This window comes from Macrobrachium nipponense, chromosome 12 (genome assembly GCF_015104395.2).
Source record: "Macrobrachium nipponense isolate FS-2020 chromosome 12, ASM1510439v2, whole genome shotgun sequence".
Classification (NCBI taxonomy): domain Eukaryota; kingdom Metazoa; phylum Arthropoda; class Malacostraca; order Decapoda; family Palaemonidae; genus Macrobrachium; species Macrobrachium nipponense.
This window is the reverse complement of record NC_087205.1, coordinates 95,543,742-95,562,878: the sequence shown is the minus strand read 5'-3', so window position 1 is coordinate 95,562,878 and position 19,137 is coordinate 95,543,742. Positions and strand designations below refer to the sequence as shown.

At 46.2% G+C, this 19,137-nt stretch overlaps 1 protein-coding gene across 1 annotated transcript in view; it reads right to left on the bottom strand.

Annotated features, from left to right (window-relative positions):
* The window catches only part of LOC135224679 (NADH dehydrogenase [ubiquinone] 1 alpha subcomplex subunit 5-like), a 39,968-nt gene extending 21,556 nt beyond the window's left edge, over positions 1-18,412 (bottom strand). The window contains exon 1 of the mRNA XM_064263927.1: positions 18,325-18,412. Within this exon, the coding sequence (XP_064119997.1) occupies positions 18,325-18,342 (18 nt within the window). The 5' untranslated portion in view covers positions 18,343-18,412. The remainder of the gene's footprint in view (positions 1-18,324) is intronic.
* Between the last annotated feature and the right edge of the window lie 725 nt (positions 18,413-19,137).

Here is a 19,137-nt window from a genome sequence, read left to right as displayed (position 1 = left end):
AAAATCGGTAACAGAGATGTCATCGAGGGAAGGGGAATCTGCTGCCAACACTGCCTGCTCCGCGCCAGGGGGGACGGCGGATCCTGCCCTCTGGGCTTGCGGATCCCCATAACCCCCAGACACCAGGCTTAGGGCTGATTCTGGAACAGGGCATGGGGAGCTGGAAAAGAACGATTAGTAATTCAGTATCCCTATTCCTCGATCTATCCTCACATAATCTTGACATAAAATCGGTAACAGAGATGTCATACTCGATGTCAGCGTACTCTCAAGACTCTTAAAGAGCACTGTCTCTAAGTCTTTATCTTGATCTACGTTAGTCTCTTCCTGCCTACAGTTACTTCTTAATACGAGACCTTTCCTATGTTTGAGATATCCTAACATCTGGTCCAAAGACCACTCCTGACATTCCAAACATCTGGTCTTTACATTATATTGAACAGGCCTACAATTTACGCATAAGGAATGACTATCGTGTCATAGGGTACATCATCCTTTTCTGCATTGTTGGCAAAGATGATACGTGTTGAACTTCCGCTCGTCGTTTTCTGTGATGTCGTGGCCGAGGATGCAGTAGTCGTTGCGTAGCCTGTGTTGTTTCTTCCTTTGCAGAATCAATGTCTAATGACAAGGTATTAAGAGCAATCCAACCGTAATCCAAAGGGATGCGTAATTCGTCACCAAAATCAATCAAATCAAAGGTGCAAATGAAGGCCGGGCAAGACCAAAAAGGAGTTCGCTGTGGATACATCTGTACTCCACCGCGAACGATAAGTGATTGACGTGAGAGGGCAGGTGTGACCGGCCCGTGAGGCAGGGCTACTAGCGGTGGGCTGGTAACTAGGTAACGAGGGTGTTTGCCAGGAGATTGGCAACAAGGATCGTTTACATTTTTTTTAACCAAAGATTTGTAAAATTTTTTAATAAATGATGGTTCGGGAGGGCTGGTAAGTGACCAGGGCTAGTTCAGGTGTTCAGGGGGTGTATTGCAATCTGACATTATTGTAATCTACTAATACCAATGTTATTTACCGAAATAAATCCAATATATGGTATAAGAAGAAAAATAAAAAAAAAGCACCAAAGACAGATTACAAGCCTCACCAACCAACATACACAAGAATATATAAAATGTAAGCAATAACTTTTTACCCTGCATCCGTCAATCAGCCCTTTCTTGGGCTTTCCTGTTGTGAACACTGAGCCACTAAAGTAGTTCAATTTAAATGCCCAAAGAACATAATGCACTCCTGATTGGTGAAATATTTCCTTTCTATGACATCACTATACACTCACCAGCTAAGTCATGACATAATTCTGTCATATCACATTTATCTGATTCAATATGACAATTTGTCGAAATTGCATTTTTCCTAACTATACAAACCTGAGGTCCTTTAACAATAGGAAGTAGCTAGCGGCAGCTGGAACGGTCGTAAGCTTCGAACAAGGGGAGAACGGTAGTTAACTGCTTGTCCGATCGTCGCGCGCCGCGCGACTGGGAGGTAAACAAATCACTTTTGCTTTTGGCCATGCAAAATACGCAGAGTGAGGGGTGGCATGAGGGAGGGACTTTATGTTAAAGGACCTCAGGTTTGTATAGTTAGGAAAAATGCAATTTTCGACAAATTGTCATTTGTTCCTATACGTAATACAAACCATCGGTCCTTTAACAATAGGAAGACTCACTTCTTGTGGGTGGAATCTGAGTCTTTTGATGAACAGACTGGTGTTCGTCCATCCCTGGAATGCCTCCCTGGTCGTAAGAGCGAGGGAGGGATCCAAGCCTCTGTCCGATTGATGGGCGGGGTGTGCACCGCAGGATCAATGGTCAGACCTCTGGGCCGAGTACTAAGAGAGAGGCAAGCGTATCTCTTCGTACCAGCATTGTAAGAACTTTTTCCTTTACATGAGCAAATGTAAAGTAATGGGTTTGTCTCATGTTGGCATCCACTTTCTCCCCCTTGGTTGGAGAAAGTGGTGGATATTTTACTCCTATCTCTAGTTAAAGAGATAGGATGGAGCTCTGTTGAATAGCTTACCTGCATCGGACTCCTTTCCAGCAAGGTAACGACCGTATCCCTCTGCCCACAGGTAGAGGTAGAAAAAGATGGTGAAGAGAAGCCAGTCACTCTCTCATTCACGCATTCATTCTCCCAGTCATACCAGGAATCGATGCTGTTCTGCCTGCTCGGGTGCTGGGTAAGCTTACACAACGTGTTGAGCAGCCACCACAGGTCCAAGGAAAACAAAGTATCCAAGGACTTGTGGGCAATATCCCGAAGGTAGAAGGACGTGAAGGTGGTCTGGTTGGCCCAGACACCTGCCTTCAGGACCTGCGCCCCACGAGAAGTTCTTACGGAACGCCAAGGAGGGGTCCGATACCTCTGACTTCGTGGGCTCTCGGATGGAGCGTACGGATGTCGTCGCTACCATCAGCTTCGTACGCTCTCCTGATCACCTCACGTAGCCAGAAAGAAAGCGTGTTCTTGGAGACTTCTTTCTTGGTGACCCCAGTGCTAACGAAGAGGCGTCGACACTCAGGCCTGAGATGTCGAGTTCTCTTCAGATAGCGCCGTAGCGCCCGCACAGGACAAAGCAGCATCTCATCCGCATCGTTATCTGTAACGTCCAGCAGGGAGGGGATCGTGAAAGACTCGAACCTGTCGTCAGGGATCGACGGATTCTGAGTCTTAGCTACGAAGTTCGGGAGGAAATCGAGCGTCACAGATCCCCAGCCTCTGGTATGCTTAACCTCATAAGAAAGGCCATGTAGTTCCCCTACTCTCTTCGCCGATGCCAGGGCCAGCAAGAAGAGGGTCTTGAGGGTCAGATCCCTGTCTGACGACTCTCGGAGTGGCTCGAACGGTGTTCGAGTCAGACTCCTAAGGACGAGAGTCACGTCCCACGCAGGGGGCCTGAGTTCCCTGGGTGGGCAAGACCGTTTCGAAGCTCCTCATTAGCAAGGATATCTCGAACGAATTCGTGATGTCCAGTCCCCTCAGTTTTAGGACGAGAGCCAGAGCGGCTCTATATCCCTTAACTGTGGGTACTGAGAGGAGCTTCTCTCGGCGAAGAAACACGAGGAAATCCGCTACCTGCTGAAGAGTGGCTCTGAGAGGAGACAAACCCTGTCTACGACACCAACCACAGAAGACGGCCCACTTCCCCTGGTACACAGCTGCAGAGGACTGTCTGACGTGTCCAGCCATCTCTGTTGCTGCGCTACGAGAAAAGCCTCTCGTTCGCAAGAGATGGTGGATAACAGCCAGCCGTGAAGTTGAAGGGACTGGACTGCTCGGTGGTACCGTTCTACGTGTGGCTGGGCTAGAAGGTTGTGCCAGTTGGGTAGCTCTCTCGGTGCGTCTGCAAGAAGAGCCAGCAGGTCGGATACCAAACGGCTTGAGGCCGTTTGGGAGCCACCAGGATCAGTCTGAGATTGGGAGTGGACCAGCGCTCGACTGATCACTTTCCGAATCAGACAGAAGGGAGGAAAGGCGTAAGCGAAGAGGTTGTCCCAGGGGTGTTGGAGAGCGTCCTCTGCAGCTGCCCATGGGTCCGGCACGGCCGAGAAGAACAACCCTGGATCTTCCTGTTGTGCCGGGTGGCGAGGTCTACGACCGGTCGCCCCCACAGGTTGAAGAGCCTTTCCGCCACATCTTGGTGTAGAGACCATTCGGTCCCTATCACCTGATCCCGACGGCTGAGCTTGTCTGCTACTACGTTCCTCTTGCCTGGAATGTAGCGTGCTGACAGCTCTATCGAGTGAGCCGTGGCCCACTCGTGCACCTGCACCGTCAACTGATGGAGCGGAAGAGACACTAGCCCCCCCTGCTTGTTGACATATGCCACTACTGTGGTGTTGTCGCACATCAACACCACTGAGTGTCCCACCAAGCGGTCCCGAACTCTTGGAGCGCGTTGAACGCCGCCTTGAGTTCCAGGACATTGATGTGAAGGTGCTTCTCGTGATGGTCCCCACCCACCACCTGCAGTCAGCAACTCCTCAGGTGTGCGCCCCATCCCTCGGTGGATGCGTCTGAGAACAGAAGCATCTCCGGGGGGGGAGTGCGTAATGGGCAACTCCTCTTAAGAGGTTCTTGTCGTCGAGCCACCAGGCTAGGTCCTGCCTCACCTTGTCCGTGATAGCCACGGGAAAGTAAGGAGGATCCTTGGCCTGAGACCAACTCTCCCTTAGTCTCCACTGGAGAGACCGCAGGTGAAGACGCCCGTGAGGGACTAACTTCTCGAGTGACGACAGATGGCCGATCACGACTTGCCATTGCTGTGCTGCCTGTTCCTGCCGCGACAGGAACCGGCCGGCTGCCTCCCTGAATTTGCTGATACGCAAGTCTGCGGGAAAGACTTGCCCTGCTAACCGTATCTATCAGCATACCCAGGTACTTCATCTTCTGCTTGGGTTCGAGATCGGACTTCTCGTAGTTTATCACAGATCCCCAGATCGCGACAAAACTTGAGGAGTCGATCTCTGTCCTGTAGCAACTGCGAGCGGGAGCTCGCCAGGACCAGCCAATCGTCGAGATACCTCAGAAGACGTATCCCGTTCGAATGGGCCCAAGCCGACACCAGAGTGAACACTCGCAGTGAAACACCTGTGGGGCGGTTGAGAGACCGAAACAAAGTGCCCTGAATTGGTACACCGTCCCGTCGAAGATGAAGCGGAGGTACTTTCTGGAGGACTGATGGATGGGTATTGAAAATACGCGTCCTTCAGGTCCACCGAAAGCATGAAATCGTTCCCCCTGATCGAGTCGAGCACTGAGCGTGCCGACTCCATCGTGAACCGCGTCGTATGCGAACGAAGCGGTTCAGGGAGAGAGGTCTATCACCGGACGCCAGCCCCCCGATGCCTTCTCCACTAGAAGAGGCGGCTGTAAAAGCCCGGTGACTGGTCCTCCACGATTTCTACAGCTCGTGTTTCGCCAGCATGGTCTTGATCTCCGTCGAAGAGCGTGTCCTTTGCTGATCCCGGACATAGGTCTGTAGATGGACCGGTTTGGAGATGAGGGGGGCCGAGACTCGAAGGGTAGTAGATATCCCTCCCGAAGGACGTCTACTATCCAGTTCTCGGCGCCGTAGCGCTGCCAAGTCGCCCAACAAGGCTCGCCATGCACCCCCCACTTCCGGCAGCAGTGAGAGGGGGAACGCCGTCCCCTAGCGTTTCCCCTCCTCGTTTCGACTTCTTTCCAACACCTCCTCGGGGAAGGGGAAAAGGAGGGCTGGGAGGAGGGCTGGTTGCGGCCTCCTCTCGCGCAGAAGTCGAAACAACTGGAGTCTTCACACGGGGCTTGGACGGTGCAACCGTCTTGCGCCGCCGTGAAGCGCTAGCCAAGCTCTTTGGTTTTGGCCGCAGTTACTCGAGGTTGCCCAGAAACCTTCGAGGACTTGCCTGGTGGACTAAGCGGTCACTCTCGTCAGTGCGCCGCCGTTCCACCGCAGCGTCCACCATCTCTCCCGGAAAGAGAGCTGGGGAACTCCTCAGAGGTCCATTTCTTAGCCCGAGTGCCGCCTCACGCCCAGCCCCCTTGGTCACTCGGGTAAGGACTGCGTCCCTACGCCGAAGAACCAAGTTGGCCCACAGGTTAGCAGTCTGATGGGCGAGGTAAGAGATAGCTCTACCTCCAGACTGGCACAGTCTCCTAAAGGAAGCGTCGTCTTCGAGAGCAGAACTCCCGGAGCCGGCCGCCACCTTGGATATTGTGAGGGACCACAAATCCAACCAGGAAACTGCCTGGAATGCTTGCATAGCGGAGATTCCAGGGCAAGTGCCTCCGCTGCGAGAACCATAGGTTCTTCCGACAGGAGCTGCTGCAGGGGACACACCTGGAGTCAGCCTCGCTAACTCCGGGTTAACTGTTTCGGCAGTATCGGGTCTTCTGATGGCACGTAGAAACGCCTCTGCCCGCTGTAGAGGAGGATGGAGGGGAAGCAGCTTAGAGGACCGTACCTTTTGATTTTTAGCGAGTGCCTCCCGTCCTGAGACGAGATTCTCCACCTGATCCAGGACTGAGTCCGCAAGCTCTGATCGTGGCACCCCATCATCATTTTGGGGGGGGGGTTTTGGGCTCCCTGTGGGACCCCCAAAATGACTCGAGCCGGGACGTGGGCTCTGATGGTGGAGCGGCGATCCTTCCGCGAGGCCATTATGCAGCCGCATCAGCTTAATGACTTCCGCGAAGTTCCTCTGTATCTCGGGCGTCACAGCGTCTTGCGGAGTAGGACCGTCCAGTCCCTCCAACAAGAGCATATCCCTCGATACTCCTCCTTCAGAAGGAGGAACAGCGACAGACCCCTGACGGTCGCCTCCAACTACTTGCGCGTACGTCCTGGTCGGTCCTAAGACCGTGCCTGAGCCGTACGGCGTCATAGCTGGGTCACGAGCGGCGCACCTCTCGTGATCGCTCCTTGGTACCTCGCTCCTCCCGGTATAGCCCGAGGAGGTTGAAGGTACAGGAGAGGCAGACCTGACGCTCCCCCCACGCTCGCTGGCAGGACCAGCGTGCGTAGAGGGCTGCTGCCGATCGTCAACCCGCGGTGACGGTCTAGCAGTAGGCCTAGCGTCGCCGCTCGCTGGGCGATTGGCTCAGCTGAGAACGTCGAGACGCTCTCTAGCGTCAAGGCGAGCTGCCGCTGGTCACCGTCTCGCCCGGTCCCATCTGGGAGCGGCGGACGGGTGACCTGCTAGGCTCCCTTTCGCGTCGAGACCGGCCAGCGTCCTCTCGGCGCGTCAAACCGCTGGTACCAGCCGTGGCTGGTTCCTGCGGCCGTGGGGACTCCTTCCTCGCCTCAACCCGTGGCCGGTCAGTGACCGTCACGTCAGCCCGAGCAGCCGGCTGGTCGCTGCGAGAGCGTCCACTGGCCTGGCGAGAGTCGTGTGCACGACTCTCGCCAGTCTTCTGCTCCGTGCCGCTGTCTTGACGGCGAGCGAGCTCGGTCGTCGAGACTTTGTGGACGGTCCTCTTTAGAAGAGCGTCCACTCGGTGCTTTCTCGCGAACGGGAAGCAGCCGAGACGAACCTGGTTTAGCGGCAGAACCACTAGCACCAGGTGAGGACGCACCAGCCGAAGCTGATGCACCTCTGGTCCCCGTCGACTTCTTCTTTGCAGAAGAAGCGACGGGCGACCCGCACCCCGAAGGAACAGGACCAACAGAAGAGCTCCCCAGCTCGCCTGAACGAGCCGGGCCCTTAGAAGATCCCGAAGGAGTCTTCTGGGGGGAGGGGGGGAGGAGGCAACCTTCTTCTTCTTCGGCTGTTTGGCTTAGAAGTCGAAGGGGAAGGAGAGGCAGCAGACGACGAAGAAGACGATGAAGACGACGACGACACCTTCTTCCTCTTCCTCTTCTTCTTCGCCAGGCTCCGCAGGACAGACGTCAGGTCTTCCATCCAGGAGGGAGCCGGGGCAGTTGCCGAAGCAACAGGGCCCGACTGCACCTGTCCGGAAGGACCTGAGACTGTTACAGCAACCCCCAGCAGCGGGAACGGCAGGAACAGGTCCGGGAACAGCAGGAACAGCAGGAACATCTGAAAGGGAATGTGCACCTGAAATGGAAAGAGTCGCTGGAGCGGCCACAGGTACGGCAGGCACGGCAGTACTAAGGGAGAGCCAGGCGTCCTGTCGACAGTCACCGACATCCGTGGCACTGGCGGCAGGTCCAGGGGGGTACTCTTGGGGCAGCGGAAGTCCGGGGTCGGCAAAGGAAAAAATCCAGGTGGTGGCGGCATCGCCCTCTTTGGAACGGCGGCAATTGGTCTTTGTACTGCCACCGTGGGTGTCACCGACATTATGTGAGGCGTATACACGAGATGTGGTGGCATCTCATACGCGGGGGTAGTTACTGTGGTCGTCGTGGTGGTCACCGCACCATGAGTGACCACGGCCGACCCCGCCAACCGCTGTAGCAACCCCTGGATGCTGGGCACTCCCTGCAGTCCCAGCGACTCCCACACCTGTCCCAAGTCGTCCTTGGCTGCTGGCACACCTGCGGAAGCAACAGTCGGGTTAATAGGAGGGGCTTCCCCGCACCTGGGGGGCGAAATTCCCCCCCCAGAGCGGACAGAAGACCCCGAATACAACTGTACGTCCGGGTAGCGAGCGCCCTCTCCTCACTCGACGGATCGAGGGAGGAAAAGGACTCCGCTACCCCCCCCCCCGCAGGGAAGGCGCAAACCGTGGGGGCTGTCCGGGAGGCAGGAAAGAGGACGAAGTGTCCGTCACCAAGGGAGTCACTGGACTTTCGATGACTTCTTGGCCGGCCTAAGTCTCTTCCTGCCCTCGTACAAGCACCCACTGCGCCTCGGACCAATTCATGAAAAAAAAAAAAAAAAATACAACCATACATGGCTCGTTACGAGAGCACTCTCGCCCTCGACAACGAGTACAAACCTCGTGGGGGTCCACCTCCACAAAGGACCTGAACCCCCCACATTTACGTCCCTCCAGCCCGGGACACACTCTACGGGCGACTGGAGGGCGCGGTGTGAATTTCAATTCCTCTGATCCACTCATTGTAATCAATTGAAATAGAGAAAAAAGTACTTACTATCACTCCTGATAAAACAGAAATAGAAACCAAATACTCAAGAATTGAAGCAAACGACAAGCGGGCAGAGCGATGGCGAACACGTCCTCTCCGCACACGGCCGAAAGCAAAAGTGATTTGTTTACCTCCCAGTCGCGCGGCGCGCGACGATCGGACAAGCAGTTAACTACCGTTCTCCCTTGTTCGAAGCTTACGACCGTTCCAGCTGCGCTAGCTACTTCCTATTGTTAAAGGACCGATGGTTTGTATTACGTATCGGAACAAAAGAAGTTTTAACTGGGAAAAGAGGCAAACTTTCAAGGCATAACAAGACATTAGAGCTTCATTTCTTTCCTTGTGATGAAACGAAGTAATTATCATACCCTTTATTGAATGTGATAATCATATCTTAATACACTTAAATAAGTGGTGAAAGGATATAATACACATTGCAGTATTAGTTTTTCATCATTAGATCTGTACAGATATTTATTTAATAATATGAAAGAAAAATCAGTTTTTGCCAGTATATATATATATATCTTATAGTTATACAAATATTTACTAACTCAAAGATAAAAAATGACAAAGTTATTAGTATAAAAGTAAAAACGAGGAAGAAAATAGACACTCCTTTTTGCAATGCTAATATTTCGCATTCGCACTTTAAAACACGAACAATGGTCAAGTTATGTTGGAGTGGTTCATGCCAGTGAAACTCTCTCTTTCACGGGGCCAGGAAGGACCCTTCTCCCCAACTTAGGTTAGGACAGGATGCATCCAGTTTTTCTCCCTGTGACCGAATATCTAGGCAAGGTTTGAGCTACAACTGATGACTACCAAGACCTGGTTCCCGCCCACTGCCAAACATGTTAATTACTAGCTTTTTTTCGCCTTTTCCATGTTTATAGCTTTTTTCAGCTTTTTTCATGTTTAGGGTAAACAACTGAGTGGACTGGCCAACTCACCGACTACCGTGGTTTTGGCCACCCTCCAAAGTACTTTAACACGTCCTGACACCAGAAATGGTCATCAGTCATGAGTTGTTGATGGTGAAAGCAGGAGCTCAAGACCTCTACTCTCCTTTCGAAGTAAGTATTACCTCCAAAGTTAGAAATTAAGGCCATATTTTAAGATTTAAACAGAGGGTAATGAAAAGTGTGGCCAACGCAGTGGACACTACCCCAAAACGCTTTCGAAATTTTTACTTACGATTAAAAAAGTTTAGAAGATTGACGCCATCTCGGTGTTTGCGGAGTCGCTTGTGTCAACAAACTTCCCATTTCCTGTGCTAAATCCGCACACCACTTGTACCCATAGACGCTGGGGTACTTTCATCACAACAGTCGTAAACCCAACCTCTAACCAGCACTTATTCAAGGGGACTATGGCATTCTTTGCGGCGTTTTGCGCTCTTCAATTGTTTATTAGTGTTGTCAATTGGTATGTGTTAACCTCCAAACTGGGTATAAGACTTACACAAAACCGGGCAAATAAATGAAATTAGCGTATCTATTTGTAGTATATACATATACACATTACAGCAATTTTATCATTACTGCATTACTATGATAACTAGAATTCAAGGAAACAGTTTGTAAATGCATCGGCGTATGTGTGAAGCTGCACTAGATTGGCAACGAAGTGTCTTTTGGCCGTCGTCTGCTCATACTTCAGAAATATCTGTAATTTTTCGGGGTAATTTGGTTGCAAAACTGGGGTAATAGACATGAAATAAATAAACATTTTGAAGTAACAAAGTAAAGTTAAACTAAATAATGAGTAAAGTAAACAGTTATGGGAATAAAGCTTTGCACCTCATAAACAGTGTAGTCGTCTGCTGCTCGTAACTGTGTTTGAGTGAGTGCTTAGGAACCAGGAACAGCAACGTAGTTCAAGTGCAATGTTGAGTGAATTAAGACCAAAATGTGCATAATTACAATCAAATAAGCACTGTGGAGTTTCAGTTGTGATGGCAGTAAGGATAAAACCACCAATTACAAGGTAAAAATGAATTCAGTTCACACCATGACCCCGGGAATAAAAAGTTTCATACTTTCACTAATATAGGCAACAAAATGTTGTTTTATTGTGCTGATTACAACTGCAATCTTGAGTAAGATCAATAAACGTCACATATATACGCTAACACTGATCAAATGAGTGCTGGAAAGACTGGGAAAGATGGTGGATTGTCCGTGGTTAGACCAGCCAGCCACACAATTGCCGCCATATTGGATTTCAAAACTGCCTTGAAAACATATTTTACGAAGAGCTCACATGCTTATTTCAGTTCGTATGGGGCTTTCATATATCACATTAAGTTGAGGAAACTTCAATCTTTTGAATGGTATGCTTAAGTTGTAATTGTATTCTTGTTTCACCAATTAAATATCGAGTGAATAGGGTAAACAATCACGGAGGATCCACCATCATCATGCTGGCCGGGTCTTATTCACTCGATACTTAATTGGTGAAACAATTACAACTCTAAGCATACCATTCAAAAGACTGAAGTTTCGTCAACATGTGTTTTATGAAAGCCACATAAGAACTAAAATAAGCATGTGACGCTCTTCATAAAATATGTTTTCTAGGCAGTTTTGAAATCCAATATGGCGGCTACCGTGTGGCTGGCCGGTCTAGTCACGGACTGTCCACCATCTTCCCCAGCCTTCCCAGCACTCATTTGAACAATGTTAGTGTATATATGTAACGTTTATTGATCTTACTCAAGATTGCAGTTGTAATCAGCACAATAAAACAACATTTTGTTGCCTATATTAGTGAAAGTATGAAACTTGTTATTCCCGGGGTCATGATTTGAACTGAATTCATTTTTTACCTTGTAATCGGTGGTTTTATCCTTACTGCCATCACAACTGAAACTCCACAGTGCTTATTTGATTGTTATTATACACATTTTGGTCTCAATTCACTCCACATTGCACTTTAACCATGTTGCTGTTCCTGGTTCCTAAGCGCGCACTCCACAAACACAGTTACGAACAGCAGACGACGTCACTGCAAAATTTTATTCCCTAAATTGTTTACTTTACTCATTATTTAGTTCAACTTTACTTTGTTATTTAAAAATTTTTATTTAATTCATATCTATTATCCCTTTTTTGCAAACAAATTACCCCAAAAATTACACTTATTTCTAAAGTAGGTACAATCCATTGTTTCTAACCTTGTCGTACATCTGGCTGCCGAAAACCATAGCGGAACAGACTACGGATAAGTGGATTAAAATGTTTTTATTATTTTTTTTTTTTTGCTAGCACTTTTCATTGATTTAAGTCTATATTAGTATTTTGATTTTTTTTAATAACTGTATGCCAGAAATAAATGTAACCTTTAATGTTTGCATGCTAAGAATGGCAAAATCATTGATGCCACATTAGTGGAGCTTCACACATAAGCCGATGCATTATTATAAACTGTTTCCATGAATTCTAGTTCTCATAGTAATGTAATAATGATAAAATTACTTTAATATTTATGTATATATACTTCCAATACATAGCCTAATTTCACCAATTTCCACGTTTTGTGTAAGTCTTATACCCAGTTTGGAGGGTGAACACATACCAATTGGCAACAGAGAGAGAGAAAAAGGAAAGCGAAGGAAGAAGGACAGGGGTGGCGGTGGGGGGGGGGGGGGGGGGGGGGGAAGGGGGGGGGGGTGGGGGGGAAGGTAGGTGGAGTTTTTTATGCGTGTTCATATCCATTCCTGGATAATGGAGTTTTTGTCTCTTGGTACAAGGACAAGAGTCGTTATTCTTTACGATTAGTGATTCACGATACCCTTATAAATTACGGTACTGGGTGTAATGCACTAAAGCAAAATCTCGTTCTGATACGAGTGTTCGTTACAGAAATATTGCCCAAAAACGTGCTTGCACTGTCTCTGAAATCCATAGTAGGTATGCTGGTTAGTTGTCAATCAAGTTTTTTGTAATCAAGTATTTTTTACAAGCTAGCTATTGTATAAATTTGTATTTTTCTCAATCAAAACATATGCCCCTCAATGCTAACTTTCCTCTTGTAACGACTTTCTGGTCATTGCAAATTCGGCCCCATAATTTCTTATGGTGCGAAAACAGACAGAGGCCCAGGGACCAAAAGCGATTGCGTCACACTTTTACGGCGGTAATCCGGCAGTAAAACATCTTCATATATCCAAAAATTAAATAATAATGATATATATGCGCATTACAATTATAACAATTACATGAATAGCTGATAACAATCTGCATGAATAACTGGTAAACTGTTCTGCAAGAAAGTTGAGTATAGCAATTTTTTACAATAGGTATGAAAGTCAAGATGTCGTGACGTCATAATACAGGACTTAAAAGAATGTTCTAATTCCAAAAAATAATTACTTACCTAAATTTGAGTCAGAATCGAGTTACTTTTTCAATAACAAATATGAGGTTTTTATTGTAAAACTAATATTGTAATACCTACCTGAACACCTGAACTAGCCCTGGTCACTTACCAGCCCGAACCATCATTTATTAAAAATTTACCAAATCTTTGGTTAAAATAAACGATCAGTGTTGCCAATCTCCTGGCAAACACCCTCGTTACCTAGTTACCAGCCCACCGCTAGTAGCCCTGCCTCACGGGCCGGTCACACCGCCTCTCACGTCAATCATAACTCAATAACTCTGTATGAGAGGGGAGGAGGGTGGGAATCATTCAGGTGTTCAGGTAGGTATTACAATATTAGTTTTTACAATTAAAAACCTCATATTGCAATACACCCCCTGAACACCTGAACTAGCCCGATTAATCAACATTAATTTGGAGGTGGGAATCAAATAAATGCCCGGCCCTCCACTGTACTAGTTGTCAGTCAATATAATTGAGTACGCGGAGTCAGTCTCAAGTTCATTTGTCACTCGTCCAAGCTAATCTCCCATGTGTGGCTTCTAGGCCTGCCATATGTGGAGGGAAAAACTCCTGCACCTCTACCCTAAGGTCAAAACTCATTGAGTTGCGGAAGGGATACAAACCTGTTTCCTCTCAGCTGGCTATGTGCCTCACCTGAGTAGAGGAAAAAACTGAAGACCTCCCATGTGGCTCTCGGCCTCTCATGTATGGAGGGAATCTGAAGACCTCCATGTGGCTCTCGGCCTCTCATGTATGGAGGGAATCTGAAGACCTCCATGTGGCTCTCGGCTCTCATGTATGGAGGTTAACTGAAGACCTCCCATGTGGCCTTAGGCCTCTCATGTACGGAGGAGACAAACCATGTCCATCGGTGCGTCTGCGACGGTGTCGTCGATCGTAGTGATTGTCCTCTTGTAGTGTTGTACCTGCCAGTCTGTACTCTGCCTGGTTGGCACTGAAAGAATACCCTCACCCTCAGATAGACCTAGACATGTTCTTTCCTATCTGTCCTAATACTTAAAATCCTCTTGTGATATATCATATCATGAATACCTTATACATATTCCTAATAGTCGCTCCCTACTCAATCCTAACTCAGACAGCAAGATTGTTGGGTTTAAAAATAGAATTTGGCCAAAGCGAGTATTGGGACCTATGAGGTCAGTCAGCGCTGAAGGGAAAGGTTGAGAAAGTTTGAAAAGGTGTGAAAGGAAGAAAAACCTCTGTTGCACAATGAGTCCAGTGTTAGGAGAGCGTGGAAAATAGGATGAGAGAATATGAAATCAGAAAAGTGAGAGAGAGAGAGAGAGAGAGAAACACAATCGTCTAGGATAAAGAGAGAATATAAAATCAGGGAAAAAGAGAGAGAGATAAAATCAGGGAAGAGAGAGAGAGAGAGAGAGAGAGAGAGAGAAGAGAGAGAGAGAGAGAGATTACGATGTCTAATATCTCCACCTCCGCAAATTGCAGCAAGTTAAAAGGGTAGTATTCTTAACGATAATACTCGTATAACTCCGTAAAGCTATGAAACAACAACCGAACGAGAACTTGTTGCTAATGCGATCGACTCCTATAACAACATCACTTTATTGTATTGATCAGCGGCTTGCTTGTGTTGACAGTAATCGAATCCGATAGCAACATCCGTTATTGTATTCATCCGCGTGGGACGGTAATTACTGTATTCATGTTATAAATGCAGCTGAAGCTAATAGGGCAAAAATTATGTTCATCAGCAACCTGGACAGAAGTCCCGAGCTTTGTATGAATTCCAACGCAGCCGTGTGGTAAAAGAAACTATAGCATGAAAGAGCTCATTACTGTTGTTTTCACACAGACAAAGGAATTATAACATATATAAGTGTAAGGTTCGTAATACCTATGAAAACGAGTGAAAAACGAACGGAATCCTAAATTTAACGCCATCTAACCCGAGGGAAAAACTAGCTTCCAATGAGACGTATCAGTCAAATTTTGGTCTTAAATTACATCGTAAGACGAACAGTATGACTTCGTTACATAAGTTAAGTATCCAGATATTCATTAATATGCTAACTAAGGACAAAAAACATTAGCCGAGACCAAGTGATATGGTTGAATCTGAAGCCAAGGAGAAAAAAAATAGACTAGCCGGCATCGTTGTCTGTCTAAACCACACCTCCTTACAATAGTGCTGTTTGACGACAGCTAGTGTAATTGTAATTTAATTGAAAAGTAATAAAATAATATTTAAAGGTAATTAAATTAACTTTATTAGGCCTAATATTAATTTCAGTTGTCATTGTAATTTGATAATACGACTGGTAATACTTTGTAACTGTAATTGACATAAGCTCAATGTAAATACTGACGGCAATAGTCTGTTAGACGTATGAAGACGTCATACATACAAATTCCTTATATCTGACATCTGATTATATGCCCCAAGATAAGATACCTCATTGACTATTTTAAATGTCAACATAGTTGAAGACACGTCTCCTTTAAGACGTTTGTACAAACTTGCATAAGTGAGAGTGTTGTTACGTTAGTCATTTTAGTCAATCAGGAGAGAATGAGATGGATACGGCGACGCAAACCCGTATTCGTCATCCGCTGATTCCAGCGTGAATGACGGCCGAGTTTAGTGTTTATACTACGCCAATATGATGATACACATAATACAATTATAATGCTTTAGTCGGACAGAATCCGATCTTCATTCTGTTCGATTACATTCATATTAATTATCCTCAGATCGGATTCTCGTTCGTTTTCAATTACACCTGTATTGAATTATCCGAAGTCAAGAATGCCTTAAGCCTACAGCGTAGCCAATATAAAAATAACTACCGATATGTTGTACAGCGAATACTTTAGGTTAGGCTAGGCTACTGAATATGCATACGATATATCATCGTGAACACTAGGCTAACCGTAGTTAATTTTATTCGATTTCTCTTCATACTGAATATCGTAAGTCAATCTGCATTGAACGGAGAATTAGTTGATATTAACAATTATCGTATCGTATACGTAGAGGAAAGTAACCTTAAAGACGAAGGAGCATATCTGAAAGACAAACCCTGGCCTAAAAGCTTCTGATGCAAGGAACTCGAAGCAGGAAAAAGCCTAAAGATGCTCTAAGGACACTGTGCCTCTAAAAACTACTACTTTTAATAGAAAACCGACCCGAAGAAGCCTGCACTTCTCTTCCTAAACTAAACACTATGTTTATGTTTAGTTTTTATCATCCTGAGAACTTTACATCGAGGAAGGGGAATCTGCTGCCAACACTGCCTGCTCCGCGCCAGGGGGGACGGCGGATCCTGCCCTGTGGGCTTGCGGATCCCCATAAACCCCCAGCACGGTTAGGGCTGATTCTGGAAACAGGCAGGGGAGCTGGAAAGAACGATTAGTAATTTCAGTATCCCTATTGCTCGATCTATCCTCACATAATCTTAACATAAAATCGGTAACAGAGATGTCATCGAGGGAAGGGGAATCTGCTGCCAACACTGCCTGCTCCGCGCCAGGGGGGACGGCGGATCCTGCCCTCTGGGCTTGCGGATCCCCATAACCCCCAGCACCGGTTAGGGCTGATTCTGGAACAGGCAGGGGAGCTGGAAAAGAACGATTAGTAATTTTAGTATCCCTATTGCTCGATCTATCCTCACATAATCTTGACATAAAATCAAAATCGGTAACAGATGTCATACTCGATGTCAGCGTACTCTCAAGTCTCTTAAAAAAAGCACTGTCTCTAAGTCTTATCTTGATCTACATTAGTCTCTTCCTGCCTACAGTTACTTCTAATACGAGACCGTTTCCTATGTTTGAAGATACCCTAACATCTGGTCCAAAGACCACTCCTGACATTCCAAACATCTGGTCTTTACATTATATTGGACAGGCCTACAATTTACGCATAAGGAATGACTATCGTGTCATAGGGTACTCATCCTTTTCTTGCATTGTTGGCAAAGATGATACGTGTTGAACTTCCGCTCGTCGTTTTCTGTGATGTCGTGGCCGAGATGCAGTAGTCGTTGTCGTAGCCTGTGTTGTTTCTTCCTTTGCAGAATCAATGTCTAATGACAAGGTATTAAGAGCAATCCCACCGTAATCCAAATGGATGCGTAATTCGTCACCAAAATCAATCAAATCAAAGGTGCAAATGAAGGCCGGGCAAGACCAAAAAGGAGTTCGCTGTGGATACATCTGTACTCCACCGCGAACGATAAGTGATTGACGTGAGAGGGCAGGTGTGACCGGCCCGTGAGGCAGGGCTACTAGCGGTGGGCTGGTAACTAGGTAACGAGGGTGTTTGCCAGGAGATTGGCAACACTGATCGTTTATTTTAACCAAAGATTTGGTAAATTTTTAATAAATGATGGTTCGGGCTGGTAAGTGACCAGGGCTAGTTCAGGTGTTCAGGGGGTGTATTGCAATATTTTCAAATTAATCATCATAAATATGTAAAATATTGATATTTTACTATTTATTTAAAAAATGATCTAGTCCATGCTTCATCGTCGTCTTCTACCAAAACAAGTTGTTTAGGCCTACTTAAAAACGTCATGGTAAGGGACCGTGTTCCGATTGTTGTGATGAAAGTGCCCCAGCGTCTGTGGGTACAAGTGGTGTGCGGATTTAGTATCACAGGAAATGGGAAGTTTGTTGACACAAGCGACTCCGTAAACATCGAGATGGCGTCAATCTTCTAAAATATTGAAGCGTAAGTAAAAATTTCGAAAGCGTTTTGGTGAGATTTGCACTGATTTGGACACCCTTTTCACTACCCACTGTTTAATGCTTTAAATTTGGGCTTAATTTCTAACTTTGGAGAAAATACTTACTTCGAAAGGAGAGTAGAGGTCTTTAGCTCCGCTTCTCACCAACAAGAAGTCGCGACTGATGCCCATCTCTGGTGTCAAGACGCGTTATAAGTACTTTTTCGGAGGGTGGCATGCTATGATCGTCGTTGAGTTGATTCAGGCCATGCGGTGTTTTACCCTATAAGCTAAGACCATTCCTAGGTATCGTGCCTTTGGAGAGAAATTCAGTCCGGCTAGACGACCTAAAAAGAGACCTCCCCTGTACAAACAGGCTTAGATTAGGCTTAATGGCTGAAAAAATATATGGGCTATACTAAAAACTATAAGAAAATATCCTTTCCTTAAACAATCATATACCAAAATATTACACAGGCTACTCGAGCGTAGTCTTCCCTAACCTAACGAAAGACATAGCCTAGACACGCATTACGGCACTTTGTATGGCCTATATATCTCTAACAATGAAGTCGACCAACTTTCTGAACATATTTCTATAATTCTGACAATGCATATTTAGTATGTATGATATTAAAGTGAAAATATCGATACAAAATGAGCTAACCAGTTTCTTGGAAGCCATTTTCTCCGGTGTCTCTCTCAGCTGTAGTAGTAGTAGTAGGTGGGATTTGCCTTTGAAACGGCTTCCTTGCTTCTTTTATTCCTCCTTTGTTGTGTTTGTTTGAGCTTCTTCTCTCCGAAATACCACATTTCTTTTATAAAATCTTTCCTATTCTCCACTTCCTCCCTCATAAGTACTACCAATAAGAGTATATTTGCTACTAATTCCTCTTTATTTTCTTGATATGGTTGCTGCATAAAGCTATATCTATTTTTAATTTCATTGTATGCTGGGCAGTAAAGTAAGAAATGTTCTAAATTTTCATTTTGTTCCTCACAGTATAAACATTTTGTATCTTCTCCTTTTATCCTATTTCTGTCATTTAATCCTAGTATACCTAGTTTTTTTCAGTGTTGTCATACCAGATTTCTTCTCTTATGTTTTCTTTATATTTTCTGTAGATTCTTAACGTTGACTTTTCATTCATTTCTTTCTGCCATGTTTTTTTGTCCCAATTGTTTATTATTTCTCTTAACTGTTTGTCTTTAACTGCTTCAATTTTACTTAAGTTTATGTTTAGTTCTTTCATATACTCTTTTACTTGCATTATCCAGGGTTTTTTTTTTGTTTTCATACTGATCCATGGTTATCTCATATAGGAGCCTATTTCCACCATTCTTCAGTGTATGTTTCAGGTAGAATAGTTTATTCTTGATATCTCTAGATTGGCAGGAAGAGGCCCCTATTTCAGATCTTAACGCACAACTTGCTGTGTAGCTTGGAACTTTCAAAATTGCTCTATATATACTTTATTGT